Genomic DNA, 19,684 nt, shown 5'->3' with positions numbered 1-19,684 from the left:
TTCATCTGGTCACATGACATCTATTCATCTGTCCATCCGGGGAGAGGGATCCTCCTCTGTTGCTCTCCTGAAGGTTTCTTCACTTTTTTCCCTGTCAAAGGTTATTTTTGGGGAGTTTTTCCTGATCCGATGTGAGGTCAAAGGTCAGGGATGTCGTATGTGTACAGATTGTAAAGCCCTCTGAGGGGAGTTTGTGATTTGTGATATTGGGCTATACAAAATAAACTGAATTGAATTGAATATATATATATTCATGTGATCCTAGTTTTCTATCTTTAAATATAAATCAAGTCATTCGCTCTTTAGCATATTTCTTTACAGATGAATTTACCACAGAAGAAGAATCTGAGTAAATAATAATAATAAATAATGTTGTGAAAATGAGAAGTGATATTTATCCTTCTGTTTTCCGGTGAAAGGGATCAATCATCTTTAACTGTAACTTTTGAATGAGCTGAATTACAGAAACAGCTGTTGACACTTTAATTGTTATGAAAATGTAAATATTCCTAAAGAGAGCAGCTGCTTGGTGTTTATTGGTTTGTTTTTACTTTTATTCAATAAAGTGATGATTTATTTTCCACGTTGTTTGTCCTTATTGATTATTGGACATGTTTAATCAACAACAATTGTGATTATCTTTGAATGGTTTGAGTCATAATAATACTCATTAATAATAATAATATCTTAACCCGTTTGTTTTTATAAAGTCGCTCTGATGAAAGAAAACTCCTATAAAGTTATATGTTAATATTTTTTTACACTTTCACTGAATTTAATATTGTAACCAAATTAAGACCTGAAGTATTAAATATCCGTTTTACAGAGTTTTAACACTTTAACTGCCAGTTTGTTTACATAATGCAAATGTTTTTATGAAAACACCCAAAATGAATTATTTTCTTCATACTAAAGAGTATTTACAACTAAAGTCTGTGATATTTATTCATGTTGGTTCTTTAAAGCTAAAGATAATCAATAAGCAAACGAGAATAAAAAAGTAAAGAATCCATAATATACTTATATATACAGAGAGAATAACTATTATATATAATAATAATATAATAACTACTGATATTCATAGCAGAGCAATGCAAATATAAACTATACAGGAATAATAAACACTATTAAAATAGTTTGACCTCATGGTAGTTCATTATATTTCATTTAAATCATGATACCGTTTGTGTAAATTGGTATTGTTTCTTTTTTTGCTACTTTCAGTATATTTTGGTGCTAATACTTTGTACTTTTAGTTGTATTTTGACTGCATGAGGGTTTTCTACACTGTGGTACTAATACTTTCTCGGCGATGCTTTTATTTTGAACTTCCAAACCGGATGTAGAACCCAGTTAAACTGAGCCGCAGGAAGTGTCCTCTCACGGTAGGTTTCTCCTCTTTCTACCGTGTTTCTGTGGCCGGTGACGCGGACACGACGTAGCGAACAGCCGCGGAGCGACGCGGAGAACGCGCTTCCGCCCGGAGGCCGTGCTTCTGTTGAAGTTTGAGGACGCTCCAGCTAGCTACATGCTAACTAGCTGCATGCTAACTAGCTACATGCTAACTAGCTCTAACTTGAAATAACGTTAAAGATCATACATAGAAATGATGTTATGTTAGTTTACTAAACTCGTTTTCGTAATACAGTTCATATAATTAAGATTATTAAAATAGTGGGAAAAATGTCTTTCATATATTTAACACATTTTTTAATAATGAATTAATAAATATGCCCATTGATAATTGCTGTGAAATAAATACATAAATAAATGTAAATATTCATTTAGGCAATACATATATCGATATTTGTCAATATAAGTTTGAGTCAATATAGTTACATTTATTTATTTCCGGGGGGACTTTTATTTCACTATTTATTTATTTATTTGTTTGTTTGTCTCAGGATTTATTTTCTTGCCAATTTGAACTAATTTCATCGCTGTAAACATTTATTTCATATTGACTCCTGTTTTACCTTATGGATTAAAAATAACTGCAAGTAATATTAATCGCCTCCAGGTGTCCCCAGAGGGAGGTCACCTGTCCTCCAGGGTCCACAGAGGGAGGTCACCTGTCCTCCAGGGTCCACAGAGGGAGGTCACCTGTCCTCCAGGTGTCCACAGAGGGAGGTCACCTGTCCTCCAGGTGTCCCCAGAGGGAGGTCACCTGTCCTCCAGGGTCCACAGAGGGAGGTCACCTGTCCTCCAGGTGTCCACAGAGGGAGGTCACCTGTCCTCCAGGTGTCCCCAGAGGGAGGTCACCTGTCCTCCAGGGTCCACAGAGGGAGGTCACCTGTCCTCCAGGTGTCCACAGAGGGAGGTCACCTGTCCTCCAGGTGTCCCCAGAGGGAGGTCACCTGTCCTCCATGGTCCACAGAGGGAGGTCACCTGTCCTCCAGGGTCCCCAGAGGGAGGTCACCTGTCCTCCAGGTGTCCACAGAGGGAGGTCACCTGTCCTCCAGGGTCCACAGAGGGAGGTCACCTGTCCTCCAGTGTCCCCAGAGGGAGGTCACCTGTCCTCCAGGTGTCCACAGAGGGAGGTCACCTGTCCTCCAGGTGTCCACAGAGGGAGGTCACCTGTCCTCCAAGGTCCCCAGAGGGAGGTCACCTGTCCTCCAGGGTCCACAGAGGGAGGTCACCTGTCCTCCAGGGTCCACAGAGGGAGGTCACCTGTCCTCCAGGTGTCCCTAGAGGGAGGTCACCTGTCCTCCAGTGTCCCTAGAGGGAGGTCACCTGTCCTCCAAGGTCCCCAGAGGGAGGTCACCTGTCCTCCAAGGTCCACAGAGGGAGGTCACCTGTCCTCCAGGTGTCCACAGAGGGAGGTCACCTGTCCTCCAGGGTCCACAGAGGGAGGTCACCTGTCCTCCAAGGTCCCCAGAGGGAGGTCACCTGTCCTCCAAGGTCCACAGAGGGAGGTCACCTGTCCTCCAGGTGTCCACAGAGGGAGGTCACCTGTCCTCCAGTGTCCCTAGAGGGAGGTCACCTGTCCTCCAGGTGTCCACAGAGGGAGGTCACCTGTCCTCCAGGGTCCCTAGAGGGAGGTCACCTGTCCTCCAGGTTCCACAGAGGGAGGTCACCTGTCCTCCAGGGTCCACAGAGGGAGGTCACCTGTCCTCCAGGTGTCCACAGAGGGAGGTCACCTGTCCTCCAGGTGTCCACAGAGGGAGGTCACCTGTCCTCCAAGGTCCACAGAGGGAGGTCACCTGTCCTCCAGGTGTCCACAGAGGGAGGTCACCTGTCCTCCAGTGTCCCCAGAGGGAGGTCACCTGTCCTCCAGGTGAGGGGTCCGCATGGACAAAGTGAGGAGGGTCCTGGTTCACGTCTGCAGAGGGCCAGCAGCTCCTCAGAGAGCTCCCTTTGTTCAGGTGAGTCTCCCTTTGTTCAGGTGAGTCTCCCTTTGCTCAGGTGAGTCTCCCTTTGTTCAGGTGAGTCTCCCTTTGTTCAGGTGAGTCACTCTGGACAACATGTTGGATTGTTAGTAAATACCTGATATTCACATTTCTTCTTCTGTGGTCAGAGTGTGACGGGTCACTTCAGTGACGGAGGTGACGATGAGGTGGAGGTGAGCTGCTCGCTGGAGAGGAGACAGTTCATCCTTTACAGAGGAGCCGGAGGAGGAGGGGCACCTCTGAAGGTCTTTATATTTATATATATATATAACCTCTGAAGGTCTTTATATTTATATTATATAACCTCTGAAGGTCTTTATATTTATATTATATATAACCTCTGAAGGTCTTTATATTTATATTATATATAACCTCTGAAGGTCTTTATATTTATATTATATAACCTCTGAAGGTCTTTATATTTATATATATATATATAACCTCTGAAGGTCTTTATATTTATATTATATAACCTCTGAAGGTCTTTATATTTATATTATATATAACCTCTGAAGGTCTTTATATTTATATTATATATAACCTCTGAAGGTCTTTATATTTATATATTTATATTATATAACCTCTGAAGGTCTTTATATTTATATTATATATAACCTCTGAAGGTCTTTATATTTATATTATATATAACCTCTGAAGGTCTTTATATTTATATTATATATAACCTCTGAAGGTCTTTATATTTATATTATATAACCTCTGAAGGTCTTTATATTTATATTATATATAACCTCTGAAGGTCTTTATATTTTTATATATATATATAACCTCTGAAGGTCTTTATATTTATATTATATAACCTCTGAAGGTCTTTATATATATATTATATAACCTCTGAAGGTCTTTATATTTTTATATATATATATATAACCTCTGAAGGTCTTTATATTTATATTATATATAACCTCTGAAGGTCTTTATATTTATATTATATATAACCTCTGAAGGTCTTTATATTTATATATATATATATAACCTCTGAAGGTCTTTATATTTATATTATATATAACCTCTGAAGGTCTTTATATTTATATTATATATAACCTCTGAAGGTCTTTATATTTATATTATATAACCTCTGAAGGTCTTTATATTTATATATATATATATAACCTCTGAAGGTCTTTATATTTATATTATATATAACCTCTGAAGGTCTTTATATTTATATTATATATAACCTCTGAAGGTCTTTATATTTATATTATATAACCTCTGAAGGTCTTTATATTTATATATATATATATAACCTCTGAAGGTCTTTATATTTATATTATATATAACCTCTGAAGGTCTTTATATTTATATTATATATAACCTCTGAAGGTCTTTATATTTATATTATATATAACCTCTGAAGGTCTTTATATTTATATATTTATATTATATAACCTCTGAAGGTCTTTATATTTATATTATATATAACCTCTGAAGGTCTTTATATTTATATTATATATAACCTCTGAAGGTCTTTATATTTATATTATATATAACCTCTGAAGGTCTTTATATTTATATTATATAACCTCTGAAGGTCTTTATATTTATATTATATATAACCTCTGAAGGTCTTTATATTTTTATATATATATATAACCTCTGAAGGTCTTTATATTTATATTATATAACCTCTGAAGGTCTTTATATATATATTATATAACCTCTGAAGGTCTTTATATTTTTATATATATATATAACCTCTGAAGGTCTTTATATTTATATTATATATAACCTCTGAAGGTCTTTATATTTATATTATATATAACCTCTGAAGGTCTTTATATTTATATTATATATAACCTCTGAAGGTCTTTATATTTATATTATATATAACCTCTGAAGGTCTTTATATTTATATTATATATAACCTCTGAAGGTCTTTATATTTATATTATATATAACCTCTGAAGGTCTTTATATTTTTATATACATATATAACCTCTGAAGGTCTTTATATTTATATTATATAACCTCTGAAGGTCTTTATATATATATTATATAACCTCTGAAGGTCTTTATATTTTTATATATATATATATAACCTCTGAAGGTCTTTATATTTATATTATATATAACCTCTGAAGGTCTTTATATTTATATTATATATAACCTCTGAAGGTCTTTATATTTATATTATATATAACCTCTGAAGGTCTTTATATTTATATTATATATAACCTCTGAAGGTATTTATATTTATATATATATATATAACCTCTGAAGGTCTTTATATTTATATTATATATAACCTCTGAAGGTCTTTATATTTATATTATATATAACCTCTGAAGGTCTTTATATTTATATTATATAACCTCTGAAGGTCTTTATATTTATATTATATATAACCTCTGAAGGTCTTTATATTTTTATATATATATATAACCTCTGAAGGTCTTTATATTTATATTATATAACCTCTGAAGGTCTTTATATTTATATTATATATAACCTCTGAAGGTCTTTATATTTATATATATATATATATAACCTCTGAAGGTCTTTATATTTATATTATATATAACCTCTGAAGGTCTTTATATTTATATTATATATAACCTCTGAAGGTCTTTATATTTATATTATATAACCTCTGAAGGTCTTTATATTTATATTATATATATAACCTCTGAAGGTCTTTATATTTATATTATATAACCTCTGAAGGTCTTTATATTTATATTATATATATATATAACCTCTGAAGGTCTTTATATTTATATTATATATATATATAACCTCTGAAGGTCTTTATATTTATATTATATAACCTCTGAAGGTCTTTATATTTATATTATATATATATATAACCTCTGAAGGTCTTTATATTTATATTATATATATATATAACCTCTGAAGGTCTTTATATTTATATTATATATAACCTCTGAAGGTCTTTATATTTTTATATATATATATAACCTCTGAAGGTCTTTATATTTATATTATATAACCTCTGAAGGTCTTTATATTTATATTATATATAACCTCTGAAGGTCTTTATATTTTTATATATATATATATAACCTCTGAAGGTCTTTATATTTATATTATATATAACCTCTGAAGGTCTTTATATTTATATTATATATAACCTCTGAAGGTCTTTATATTTATATTATATAACCTCTGAAGGTCTTTATATTTATATTATATATATAACCTCTGAAGGTCTTTATATTTATATTATATAACCTCTGAAGGTCTTTATATTTATATTATATATATATATAACCTCTGAAGGTCTTTATATTTATATTATATATATATATAACCTCTGAAGGTCTTTATATTTATATTATATAACCTCTGAAGGTCTTTATATTTATATTATATATAACCTCTGAAGGTCTTTATATTTATATTATATAACCTCTGAAGGTCTTTATATTTATATTATATATAACCTCTGAAGATCTTTATATTTATATTATATATAACCTCTGAAGGTCTTTATATTTATATATATATATATATATATATATATAACCTCTGAAGGTCTTTATATTTATATTATATAACCTCTGAAGGTCTTTATATTTATATTATATAACCTCTGAAGGTCTTTATATTTATATTATATATAACCTCTGAAGGTCTTTATATTTATATTATATATATATATAACCTCTGAAGGTCTTTATATTTATATTATATAACCTCTGAAGGTCTTTATATTTATGTATATATATAACCTCTGAAGGTCTTTATATTTATATTATATATAACCTCTGAAGGTCTTTATATTTATATTATATATAACCTCTGAAGGTCTTTATATTTATATTATATATAACCTCTGAAGGTCTTTATATTTATATTATATATAACCTCTGTCTTTAACATTATATTACATTTACCCCCAAGTTGTTATTGGACATACACATGAGGACCACATTCTTTTTTAATATTTGCTCTTTATAATTTACCCTCTAACTTTAATATTTACTCTTTATAATTTACCCTCTAACTTTAATATTTACTCTTTATAATTTACCCTCTAACTTTAATATTTACTCTTTATAATTTACCCTCTAACTTTAATATTTGCTCTTTATAATTTACCCTCTAACTTTAATATTTACTCTTTATAATTTACCCTCTAACTTTAATATTTACTCTTTATAATTTACCCTCTAACTTTAATATTTACTCTTTATAATTTACCCTCTAACTTTAATATTTACTCTTTATAATTTACCCTCTAACTTTAATATTTACTCTTTTTATAATTTACCCTCTAACTTTAATATTTACTCTTTATAATTTACCCTCTAACTTTAATATTTACTCTTTTTATAATTTACCCTCTAACTTTAATATTTACTCTTTATAATTTACCCTCTAACTGGTCCTCTTGTCTCTAGAGGCCCGCCTTCTGTCCCATCAAACACCTGTCAATCACGGAGGCATCTGCGATCCCGTTGGACGTTCAGCAGCGCGGGGTGGATGTGGGCGTGGCCGTCATCCTGCAGACGGCCAATCAGAGAGTGCTGCTGACACGGCGGGCGAAGGAGCTCCGGATATTTCCCAACGTTTGGGTTCCTCCAGGTCTGTCGCTCGCTGATGTCTGTTGCATTGTGGGAAACGTAGGCTGCAGGTGATCTTGATCTGTCTCTCCTGGCTTTGTTTTTCCTAGGCGGCCATCTTGAGCCAGATGAGACGGTAAATAGTCTTCTGAATGTTTTGTTTATTGTTTGTTCTTATTCACTGAATGTTGTTGTTGTTGTTGTTGTTGTTGTTGTTGTTGTTGTAGCTGCTGGAAGCCGGCCTGAGGGAACTACAGGAGGAAACTGGGCTGAAGCTGGAACCAGAAGGAGCTCCTCCAAAGATACTGGGAATGTGGGAGGTGAGACAGGCAGGAGGTGATACAGGAATTAAGACTTACAGACAGGTGATACAGGAAGTATCTTCTCCTCCTCCTCCTCTCCTCCTCCTCCTCTCCTCCTCCTCTCTCCTCCTCCTCTCCTCCTCCTCTCTCCTCCTCTCTCCTCCTCCTCCTCCTCCTCCTCCTCTCTCCCCCTCTCCTCTCCTCCCCTCCTCCTCCTCCTCCTCCTCTCCTCCTCCTCCTCTCTCCCCCTCTCCTCTCCCCTCCTCCTCAACTCTCCTCTCTCCTCCTCCCCTCCTCCTCCTCCTCCTCTCCTCCTCCTCCTCTCTCCCCCTCTCCTCTCCCCTCCTCCTCAACTCTCCTCTCTCCTCCTCCTCCTCCTCCTCCTCTCTCCTCCTCTCTCCTCCTCCTCCTCCTCCTCCTCCTCCTCCTCCTCTCTCCCCCTCTCCTCTCCCCTCCTCCTCAACTCTCCTCTCTCCTCCTCCCCTCCTCCTCCTCCTCCTCTCCTCCTCCAGTCGGTGTACCCGGCCATGCTGTCCCGAGGACCTCCAGAGAGACATCACATCGTGGTCTACATGCTGCTGCTGTCCTCCATGTCTCACCTGCAGCTCCAGGTACGTGAGACCTCATGAGTCCTCAGTCTGTCCACCAGAGGGCCATCTAGATCTCTCCTCTCCTCTCCTCTCCTCTCTCCTCCTCCTCCTCCTCTCTCCTCCTCCCCTCCTCCTCCTCTCCTCTCCTCTCCTCCTCTCCTCCTTTTCTCCTCTCCTCCTCTCCTCCTCTCCTCCTCCTCCTCCTCCTCCTCCTCCTCCTCTCTCCTCTCCTCTCCTCTCCTCTCCTCTCCTCTCCTCTCCTCTCCTCTCCTCTCCTCTCCTCTCCTCTCCTTTCCTCCTCCTCCTCCTCCTCCTCCTCCTTCCTCTCCTCTCCTCTTCTCTCCTCTCCTCTCCTCTCCCCTCCTCCTCCTCCTCTCTCCTCTCCTCTCCTCTCCTCTCCTCTCCTCTCCTCTCCTCTCCTTTCCTCCTCCTCCTCCTCCTCCTCCTCCTCCTCCTCCTCCTCCTTCCTCTCCTCTCCTCTTCTCTCCTCTCCTCTCCCCTCCTCCTCCTCCTCTTTCCTCCTCCTCCTCCTCCTCCTCTCTCCTCCTTCTCCTCTCTCCTCTCCTCCTCTCTCCTCTCCTCTCCTCCCCTCTCCTCCTCCTCCTCCTCCTCCTCTTTCCTCCTCTCCTCTCCTCCTCTTTCCTCCTCTCCTCCTCCTCCTCCCTCTCCTCTCCTCTTCTCTCCTCTCCTCTCCTCTCCTCTCCTCTCCTCTCCTCTCCTCTCCTCTCCTCTCCTCTCCTCTCCTCTCCTCTCCTCTCCTCTCCTCTCCTCTCCCCTCTCTCCCCTCCTCCTCCTCTCCTCCTCCTCTCTCCTCCTCCCCTCCTCCTCCTCCTCCTCCTCCTCTTTCCTCCTCTCCTCCTCAGGTGTCTCTGAGCCCGTCTCCTGCTGAGGTCACTTCCTGTCTGTGGGCCGACATCCAGCTGGTCAGAGCCATCGTGTCCTCTGAGGAAGAAGAAGTTTCCCTGAGCGACCAGCAGGGCGGCGTCAGGTATCACATGAAACCTGCAGCCTCAGAGTGTGTATGTATATATGTGTGTGTATATATATGTATATACGTGTGTATATATATATACACACACATATATACATACATATATATACATATATATGTGTATATATACACACATATATATATGTGTATATATACACACATATATACATATATATACACACATATATACATATATATATACACACACATATATGTGTGTGTATATATATATACACACACATATATACATACATATATATATACATATATATGTGTATATATACACACATATATATATGTGTATATATATACACACATATATACATATATATACACACATATATACATATATATACACACATATATATGTGTGTATATATATATATATACACACGTATATATGTATATATATAAATAATATATAGTATATATATATATATAAATAATCTTTTATTCAGTGTTTTTTAATTAATAATTTAATTAGGAGCTTGTTTCAGAAAAGTTTTGCCTTCTTTTTTATTTTCTGATGTTTCTAAACTAGTTTAAACAACATGATGTTCACAAATCAAATCTTCAAAGAGGAATTGTAAATGTGACCTCCGTGACCTTTGACCCCCAGCGTGACCCAGGTCTCCTCTGAAGGAGCTCTGAGCGACGCCACTCTGCCTCTGGAGGTGTTGATGAGCCGGGCGCCGGTCAGCGGCCCGGACGTGGAGCGGGTCAGCACCGGCACCAAGTTCGCCCTGGAGCTGTGGCTGAGGAGCCTGGAGACCCCCTGACCTCTGACCCCTGACACTGTCAAGTCAGACATGATTTTGAAAAAGGTGTTGCCCATCTACACACTTTGTTTGTTTGTTCTACTTCCTGGTTTGTGAAAAGTCCACTTCCTGTACGTCCCTCTCCTGTCAATCACTTTGACGGACAAATAAAGACCTGAACTTTGTTTTCAAAGAGACTCAAACCTGTGAATACTGGAATATGATTATTAACAACACGTTATAAACAAAGAAGTACAACGATGCAAAGAATGCTTCATGAATGAACACATTATTAATTAATTCATAGTGAATCAGTAAATATAATCTAGTATTTTGTATCGAGTTTTATATTAAACATGTCAAGGTAATGCAAACTTTTATAATAAAAATAACAGTTCACATTGTGACAGTAAACTAATTGATATTAGTGGTAATAAGAGTAATGATATAGGATCAATGCCTCAAAGAATTAAACACATAATTGGTTTAATTGGCAGAAATACAGAACAGTAACAATAACACGACACAGAGAAATGTATGACTATTTATAATTATAATACACAGTGAGTGTTTTTAAACATTTATCTAAGTAAAATCTGAGCAGTCTGAATGGAATATTATTATTATTATAGTTATAGCTGAAAACAATTTGAAACCCAAATAATAGAAACATAAAAAATATAAATCAAATATATTATAATGGGTGTATAGACGTGACAATATTTTAACTATATTAAAGAAAGTATAAAAATACAAGAGTATTCATTATATAATAAGAGAGAATGTTAAATTGTATACAACATATAAGAAATAGCATATCATGACTTTCTTAAAGTGTCTTGTCACAATAATTGCACAATTTGTAGCCTTTTCTTTGTTTTGTTTATTTTCTTGTTGTTGTTGACTTTACTTAAATACAAAGCACCACAGTGACAATAAATAAAAACAGCTATGAGATGAATTGTAATTGAGTCACACGTTCATTAAAACCGGATGCTAATACAAAAAGCACAAACAACAACAACAACTTTGTTCCATGTATTAAATAATAAAGGTGTGTTGTTGTCTCCGTCCCTATTGGTTGACCGTGTACGTCCCGGTCCGGTTCTTCATTGGCTTGTCCATCTCTGCCTGTAAGACATCATCACTGCGTTAGCCCCACTAACAAGGTTGTTACTAAGGTGTTATTAAGGATTAGTTACAGTTACTGAGGTGTTATTAAGGATTAGTTACAGTTACTGAGGTGTTATTAAGGATTAGTAATATATACTGATGTGTTATTAAGGTATAGTAATAGTTACTAAGGTGTTATTAAGGATTAGTTACAGTTACTGAGGTGATATTAAGGATTAGTTACAGTTACTGAGGTGTTATTAAGGATTAGTTACAGTTACTGAGGTGTTATTAAAGATTAGTAATATATACTGATGTGTTATTAAGGATTAGTTACAGTTACTGAGGTGTTATTAAGGATTAGTTACAGTTACTGGGGTGTTATTAAGGTATAGTAATAGTTACTAAGGTGTTAATAAGGATTAGTAACAGTAACTGAAGTGTTATTAAGGTATAGTAACAGTAACTGAGGTGTTATTAATGATTAGTAACAGTAACTGAAGTGTTATTAAGGTATAGTAACAGTAACTGAGGTGTTATTAAGGATTAGTAACAGTTACTGAGGTGTTATTAAGGATTAGTAATATATACTGATGTGTTATTAAGGATTAGTTACAGTTACTGAGGTGTTATTAAGGATTAGTAACAGTAACTAAGGTGTTATTAAGGTATAGTAACAGTAACTGAGGTGTTATTAAGGATTAGTAACAGTAACTGAAGTGTTATTAAGGTATAGTAACAGTTACTGGGGTGTTATTAAGGATTAGTTACAGTTACTGAGGTGTTATTAAAGATTAGTAATATATACTGATGTGTTATTAAGGATTAGTTACAGTTACTGAGGTGTTATTAAGGTATAGTAACAGTTACTGAGGTGTTATTAAGGATTAGTTACAGTTACTAAGGTGTTATTAAGGATTAGTTACAGTTACTGAGGTGATATTAAGGATTAGTTACAGTTACTGGGGTGTTATTAAGGTATAGTTACAGTTACTGAGGTGATATTAAGGATTAGTTACAGTTACTGAGGTGTTATTAAGGATTAGTAATATATACTGATGTGTTATTAAGGTATAGTAATAGTTACTAAGGTGTTATTAAGGATTAGTTACAGTTACTGAGGTGATATTAAGGATTAGTTACAGTTACTGAGGTGTTATTAAAGATTAGTTACAGTTACTGAGGTGATATTAAGGATTAGTTACAGTTACTGAGGTGTTATTAAGGATTAGTTACAGTTACTGAGGTGTTATTAAAGATTAGTAATATATACTGATGTGTTATTAAGGATTAGTTACAGTTACTGAGGTGTTATTAAGGATTAGTTACAGTTACTGGGGTGTTATTAAGGTATAGTAATAGTTACTAAGGTGTTAATAAGGATTAGTAACAGTAACTGAAGTGTTATTAAGGTATAGTAACAGTAACTGAGGTGTTATTAAGGATTAGTAACAGTTACTGAGGTGTTATTAAGGTATAGTAATAGTTACTGAGGTGTTATTAAGGATTAGTAATATATACTGATGTGTTATTAAGGATTAGTTACAGTTACTGAGGTGTTATTAAGGTATAGAAACAGTAACTGAGGTGTTATTAAGGATTAGTAACAGTAACTAAGGTGTTATTAAGGTATAGAAACAGTAACTGAGGTGTTATTAAGGATTAGTAACAGTAACTAAGGTGTTATTAAGGTATAGAAACAGTAACTGAGGTGTTATTAAGGATTAGTAACAGTAACTGAGGTGTTATTAAGGTATAGTAATAGTTACTGAGGTGTTATTAAGGATTAGTTATAATTACTGAGGTGATATTAAGGATTAGTTAGGTAGTAACAGTTACTGAGGTTTTATTAAGGATTAGTCACAGTAACTGAAGTGTTATTAAGGTATAGTAACAGTAACTGAGGTGTTATTAAGGATTAGTAACAGTAACTGAGGTGTTATAAAGGTATAGTAATAGTTACTGAGGTGTTATTAAGGATTAGTTATAGTTACTGAGGTGATATTAAGGATTAGTTAGGTAGTAACAGTTACTGAGGTGTTATTAATGATTAATTATAGTTACTGAGGTGATATTAAGGACTAGTTAGTTAGTAACAGTTACTGAGGTTTTATTGGTTTAGTTAGTAACAGTTACCAATGTCTTATTAAGGTTTAGTTAGTTAATTAGTCAGTGTTTATAAGAGATTTGTAACTAAACTAAGATACAATGATGTACCAATGTGAAGAGTAAATATTATGTTTTGTTAATAGTTACTACAATTGCATGTCATGTATGGTAACTACAATCCCACTAACACTTTTCTAATGATAGAAAAATATCATAAAGCTTCTTAGAGCTAGAAATTGAAAACAAAACGTATCTACAATAAGTGGGATTATTATTTGACTGTACACCTCTACATACTGAATAAATAAAATGGGAAAGGGCTACAGTACCTGTGAGCTGTGAATGGGTTAATAAAAAAGGAAATTGTGATCGTTATTGTTAACACTGAAACTTTACCAATGACGGCCTTTGTGTGTCCTTTAGTTGTCAAAGCGAGCAATACAGATATTATTCCTCTTTGTTTCCTGTGTAAATGTTGACTGTGTCTCATTAAATGCAAACAAGTAAAAAAGACTGTTACATTAAGTCAATACACACCCATTGATATTAAACACACGTCACCTCGTGTTCCGGACACATGAGGCGTGGAAAGCAGGGTAAAGCTCGTGTTTTTAAACCTAAGGAAACAACCCCGAACACCTGTTGAAGTTATTGTTTGTACTGATTTATTCTGCTTTAGCTTTTAACTGTGATTTGTCCTTGTGAGGACATTAGTGACGTGTGTTTGTGAGGACATTAGTGACGTGTCCTTGTGAGGACATTAGTGACGTGTGTTTGTGAGGACATTAGTGACGTGTCCTTGTGAGGACATTAGTGACGTGTGTTTGTGAGGACATTAGTGACGTGTCCTTGTGAGGACATTAGTGATGTGTCCTTGTGAGGACATTAGTGACGTGTGTTTGTGAGGACATTAGTGACGTGTCCTTGTGAGGACATTAGTGACGTGTGTTTGTGAGGACATAAGTGACGTGTGTTTGTGAGGACATTAGTGACGTGCCCTTGTGAGGACATTAGTGACGTGTCCTTGTGAGGACATTAGTGACGTGTGTTTGTGAGGACATTAGTGACGTGTCCTTGTGAGGACATTAGTGACGTGTCCTTGTGAGGACATTAGTGACGTGTGTTTGTGAGGACATTAGTGACGTGTCCTTGTGAGGACATTAGTGACGTGTGTTTGTGAGGACATTAGTGACGTGTCCTTGTGAGGACATTAGTGACGTGTGTTTGTGAGGACATTAGTGACGTGTCCTTGTGAGGACATTAGTGACGTGTGTTTGTGAGGACATTAGTGACGTGTGTTTGTGAGGACATTAGTGACGTGTCCTTGTGAGGACATTAGTGACGTGTATTTGTGAGGACATTAGTGACGTGTCCTTGTGAGGACATTAGTGACGTGTGTTTGTGAGGACATTAGTGACGTGTCCTTGTGAGGACATTAGTGACGTGTCCTTGTAAGGACATTAGTGACGTGTGTTTGTGAGGACATTGGTGGTGTGCCCTTGTGAGGACATTAGTGACGTGTGTTTGTGAGGACATTAGTGACGTGTGTTTGTGAGGACATTGGTGATGTGCCCTTGTGAGGACATTAGTGACGTGTGTTTGTGAGGACATTAGTGACGTGTCCTTGTGAGGACATTAGTGACATGTGTTTGTGAGGACATTAGTGACGTGTGTTTGTGAGGACATTGGTGATGTGCCCTTGTGAGGACATTAGTGACGTGTGTTTGTGAGGACATTAGTGACGTGTCCTTGTGAGGACATTAGTGACGTGTGTTTGTGAGGACATTAGTGACGTGTGTTGGTGAGGACATTAGTGACGTGTGTTTGTGAGGACATTAGTGACGTGTGTTGGTGAGGACATTGGTGACGTGTCCTTGTGAGGACATTAGTGACGTGTGTTTGTGAGGACATTAGTGACGTGTGTTTGTGAGGACATTGGTGATGTGCCCTTGTGAGGACATTAGTGACGTGTGTTTGTGAGGACATTAGTGACGTGTCCTTGTGAGGACATTAGTGACGTGTCCTTGTGAGGACATTAGTGACGTGTGTTTGTGAGGACATTGGTGATGTGCCCTTGTGAGGACATTAGTGACGTGTGTTTGTGAGGACATTAGTGACGTGTCCTTGTGAGGACATTAGTGATGTGTGTTTGTGAGGACATTAGTGACGTGTGTTTGTGAGGACATTAGTGACGTGTCTTTGTGAGGACATTAGTGATGTGTCCATGTGAGGACATTGGTGATGTGCCCTTGTGAGGACATTAGTGACATGTGTTTGTGAGGACATTAGTGACGTGTCCTTGTGAGGACATTAGTGACGTGTCCTTGTGAGGACATTAGTGACGTGTGTTTGTGAGGACATTAGTGACGTGTCCTTGTGAGGACATTAGTGACGTGTGTTTGTGAGGACATTTGTGACGTGTGTTTCTTGATTATCAGTTGTGCCCTTGTGAGGACATTAGTGACGTGTGTTTGTGAGGACATTAGTGACGTGTGTTTGTGAGGACATTAGTGATGTGTCCTTGTGAGGACATTGGTGACGTGTCCTTGTGAGGACATTAGTGACGTGTGTTTGTGAGGACATTGGTGATGTGCCCTTGTGAGGACATTAGTGACGTCTGTTTGTGAGGACATTAGTGACGTCTGTTTGTGAGGACATTAGTGACGTGTCCTTGTGAGGACATTAGTGACGTGTGTTTGTGAGGACATTGGTGATGTGCCCTTGTGAGGACATTAGTGACGTGTGTTTGTGAGGACATTAGTGACGTGTCCTTGTGAGGACATTAGTGATGTGTGTTTGTGAGGACATTAGTGACGTGTGTTTGTGAGGACATTAGTGACGTGTCTTTGTGAGGACATTAGTGATGTGTCCATGTGAGGACATTGGTGATGTGCCCTTGTGAGGACATTAGTGACGTGTGTTTGTGAGGACATTAGTGACGTGTGTTTGTGAGGACATTAGTGATGTGTCCTTGTGAGGACATTGGTGACGTGTCCTTGTGAGGACATTAGTGACGTGTGTTTGTGAGGACATTAGTGACGTGTGTTTGTTGATTATCAGTTGTGCCCTTGTGAGGACATTAGTGACGTGTCCTTGTGAGGACATTGGTGACGTGTGTTCGTGAGAACATTAGTGACGTGTGTTTGTGAGGACATTAGTGACGTGTGTTTGTGAGGACATTAGTGACGTGTCCTTGTGAGGACATTAGTGACGTGTGTTCGTGAGAACATTAGTGACGTGTGTTCGTGAGGACATTAGTGACGTGTCCTTGTGAGGACATTAGTGACGTGTCCTTGTGAGGACATTAGTGACGTGTGTTTGTGAGAACATTAGTGACGTGTGTTTGTGAGAACATTAGTGACGTGCCCTTGTGAGGACATTAGTGACGTGTGTTTGTGAGGACATTAGTGACGTGTCCTTGTGAGGACATTAGTGACGTGTGTTCGTGAGAACATTAGTGACGTGTGTTTGTGAGGACATTAGTGACGTGTCCTTGTGAGGACATTGGTGATGTGTGTTTGTGAGAACATTAGTGATGTGTGTTTGTGAGGACATTTGTGACGTGTCCTTGTGAGGACATTAGTGACGTGTCCTTGTGAGGACATTAGTGACGTGTCCTTGTGAGGACATTAGTGATGTGTGTTTGTGAGGACATTTGTGACGTGTCCTTGTGAGGACATTAGTGATGTGTGTTTGTGAGGACATTAGTGACGTGTCCTTGTGAGGACATTGGTGATGTGCCCTTGTGAGGACATTAGTGACGTGTCCTTGTGAGGACATTAGTGATGTGCCCTTGTGAGGACATTAGTGACACGTGTTTGTGAGGACATTAGTGACGTGTCCTTGGAGGACATTAGTGACGTGTCCTTGTGAGGACATTAGTGATGTGTGTTTGTGAGGACATTAGTGACGTGTCCTTGTGAGGACATGGTGACGTGTGTTTGTGAGGACATTAGTGACGTGTGTTTGTGAGGACATTGGTGACATGTCCTTGTGAGGACATTGGTGACGTGTGTTTGTGAGGACATTGGTGAGATGTCCTTGTGAGGACATTGGTGACGTGTGTTTGTGAGGACATTGGTGACATGTCCTTGTGAGGACATTGGTGACGTGTCCTCACAGAGGTATCTAGAGACTCTTGACTCACGTATTTCATCCCGTTGGGCCCATCGAAGCGAGTGTGTGTGGTGTACAGAGGGAAGTTGTTCGGATCTTCGTAGGGACCGAAGTCGTTGTGGCGCCCCTTAAAGCAGCAGCACCACACCAGCTGGAGAGAGAAGCAGATTAACGAAAGATTATGAGCATTTTAGGACTGTATGTTTATTAGCAAGCTTTATGGGTCTTCATCACAACCAACATGTTCAGGAGAGCACAAAAATCTGTTTAGAACTAGTCTCTTGATTTTGCTGCATTTGACTTTTAAACTTTGAAGACAAAATGTTCCAAAACGTGCGATCGAGTTCTAACGGTTAATATTAACAATTGTGTTTTTGTGCCGTAATCGAGCGGCCCGACTCACCAGTCCGATGATTAGCAGGATGAACAGCAGCAAAATCAGAGCAGCCAGAACCAGCAGAGCGATCCCGAATCCGGGTACGCTGCCGCTGGCCGGGGCCGGGGGCAGTTCTGTGGTGTTACTGGTGGTGCTGGGACTGGACTGGTTGCCTTTGGAACCAGTTGTGTTGGATCCATTGGTTGCTGATGTGATTTTACTGGTGGTGCTGGGACTGGACTGGTTGCCTTTGGAACCAGTTGTGGCGGATCCATTGGTTGCTCATGTGATTTTACTGGTGGTGCTGGGACTGGACTGGTTGCCTTTGGAACCAGTTGTGTTGGATCCATTGGTTGCTGATGTGATTTTACTGGTGGTGCTGGGACTGGACTGGTTGCCTTTGGAACCAGTTGTGTTGGATCCATTGGTTGCTGATGCGATTTTACTGGTGGTGCTGGGACTGGACTGGTTGCCTTTGGAACCAGTTGTGGTGAATCCATGTGTTGCTGATGTGAGTTTCCTGGTGGTGCTGGGACTGGACTGGTTGCCTTTGGAACCAGTTGTGTTGGATCCATTGGTTGCTGATGTGAGTTTCCTGGTGGTGCTGGGACTGGACTGGTTGCCTTTGGAACCAGTTGTGTTAGATCCATTGGTTGCTGATGTGATTTTACTGGTGGTGCTGGGACTGGACTGGTTGCCTTTGGAACCAGTTATGTTGGATCCATTGGTTGCTGATGTGATTTTACTGGTGGTGCTGGGACTGGACTGGTTGCCTTTGGAACCAGTTGTGTTGGATCCATTGGTGACGTGTGTTTGTGAGGACATTGGTGACATGTCCTTGTGAGGACATTGGTGATGTGTGTTTGTGAGGACATTGGTGAGATGTCCTTGTGAGGACATTGGTGACGTGTGTTTGTGAGGACATTAGTGACGTGTGTTTGTGAGGACATTGGTGACATGTCCTTGTGAGGACATTGGTGACGTGTCCTCACAGAGGTATCTAGAGACTCTTGACTCACGTATTTCATCCCGTTGGGCCCATCGAAGCGAGTGTGTGTGGTGTACAGAGGGAAGTTAGTCGGATCTTCGTAGGGACCGAAGTCGTTGTGGCGCCCCTTAAAGCAGCAGCACCACACCAGCTGGAGAGAGAAGCAGATTAACGAAAGATTATGAGCATTTTAGGACTGTATGTTTATTAGCAAGCTTTATGGGTCTTCATCACAACCAACATGTTCAGGACAGCACAAAGTTCTGTTTAGAACTAGTCCCTTGATTTTGCTGCATTTGACTTTTAAACTTTGAAGACAAAATGTTCCAAAACGTGCGATCGAGTTCTAACGGTTAATATTAACAATTGTGTTTTTGTGCCGTAATCGAGCGGCCCGACTCACCA

General features: G+C 38.4%; 2 protein-coding genes across 2 annotated transcripts; one reads left to right on the top strand and one right to left on the bottom strand.

Annotated features, from left to right (window-relative positions):
* Nucleotides 1-3,057: 3,057 nt before the first annotated feature.
* On the top strand, nucleotides 3,058-10,780 carry nudt17 (nudix (nucleoside diphosphate linked moiety X)-type motif 17). Its single transcript, XM_034554165.1, has 8 exons — nucleotides 3,058-3,365; nucleotides 3,518-3,634; nucleotides 7,775-7,958; nucleotides 8,047-8,072; nucleotides 8,164-8,256; nucleotides 8,751-8,849; nucleotides 9,692-9,816; nucleotides 10,439-10,780. Exons 1-8 carry the CDS (start codon nucleotides 3,291-3,293, stop codon nucleotides 10,596-10,598), a joined length of 879 nt encoding a protein of 292 aa, XP_034410056.1. The 5' UTR covers nucleotides 3,058-3,290; the 3' UTR covers nucleotides 10,599-10,780.
* An 871-nt stretch (nucleotides 10,781-11,651) lies between these two features.
* On the bottom strand, nucleotides 11,652-19,116 carry LOC117745733 (putative protein TPRXL). Its single transcript, XM_034554247.1, has 4 exons — nucleotides 18,588-19,116; nucleotides 18,319-18,539; nucleotides 17,947-18,066; nucleotides 11,652-11,708 (listed from the first exon to the last, which is right to left on the bottom strand). The coding sequence occupies exons 1-4, from the start codon at nucleotides 19,114-19,116 to the stop codon at nucleotides 11,652-11,654; spliced, it is 927 nt and encodes a 308-aa protein (XP_034410138.1).
* Nucleotides 19,117-19,684: the final 568 nt, after the last annotated feature.

The sequence above is a fragment of the Cyclopterus lumpus genome, chromosome 16, assembly GCF_009769545.1.
Source record: "Cyclopterus lumpus isolate fCycLum1 chromosome 16, fCycLum1.pri, whole genome shotgun sequence".
NCBI classification, from domain to species: domain Eukaryota; kingdom Metazoa; phylum Chordata; class Actinopteri; order Perciformes; family Cyclopteridae; genus Cyclopterus; species Cyclopterus lumpus.
The sequence above is the reverse complement of the archived record's forward strand: the minus strand, read 5'-3'. Positions and strand labels throughout refer to the sequence as shown.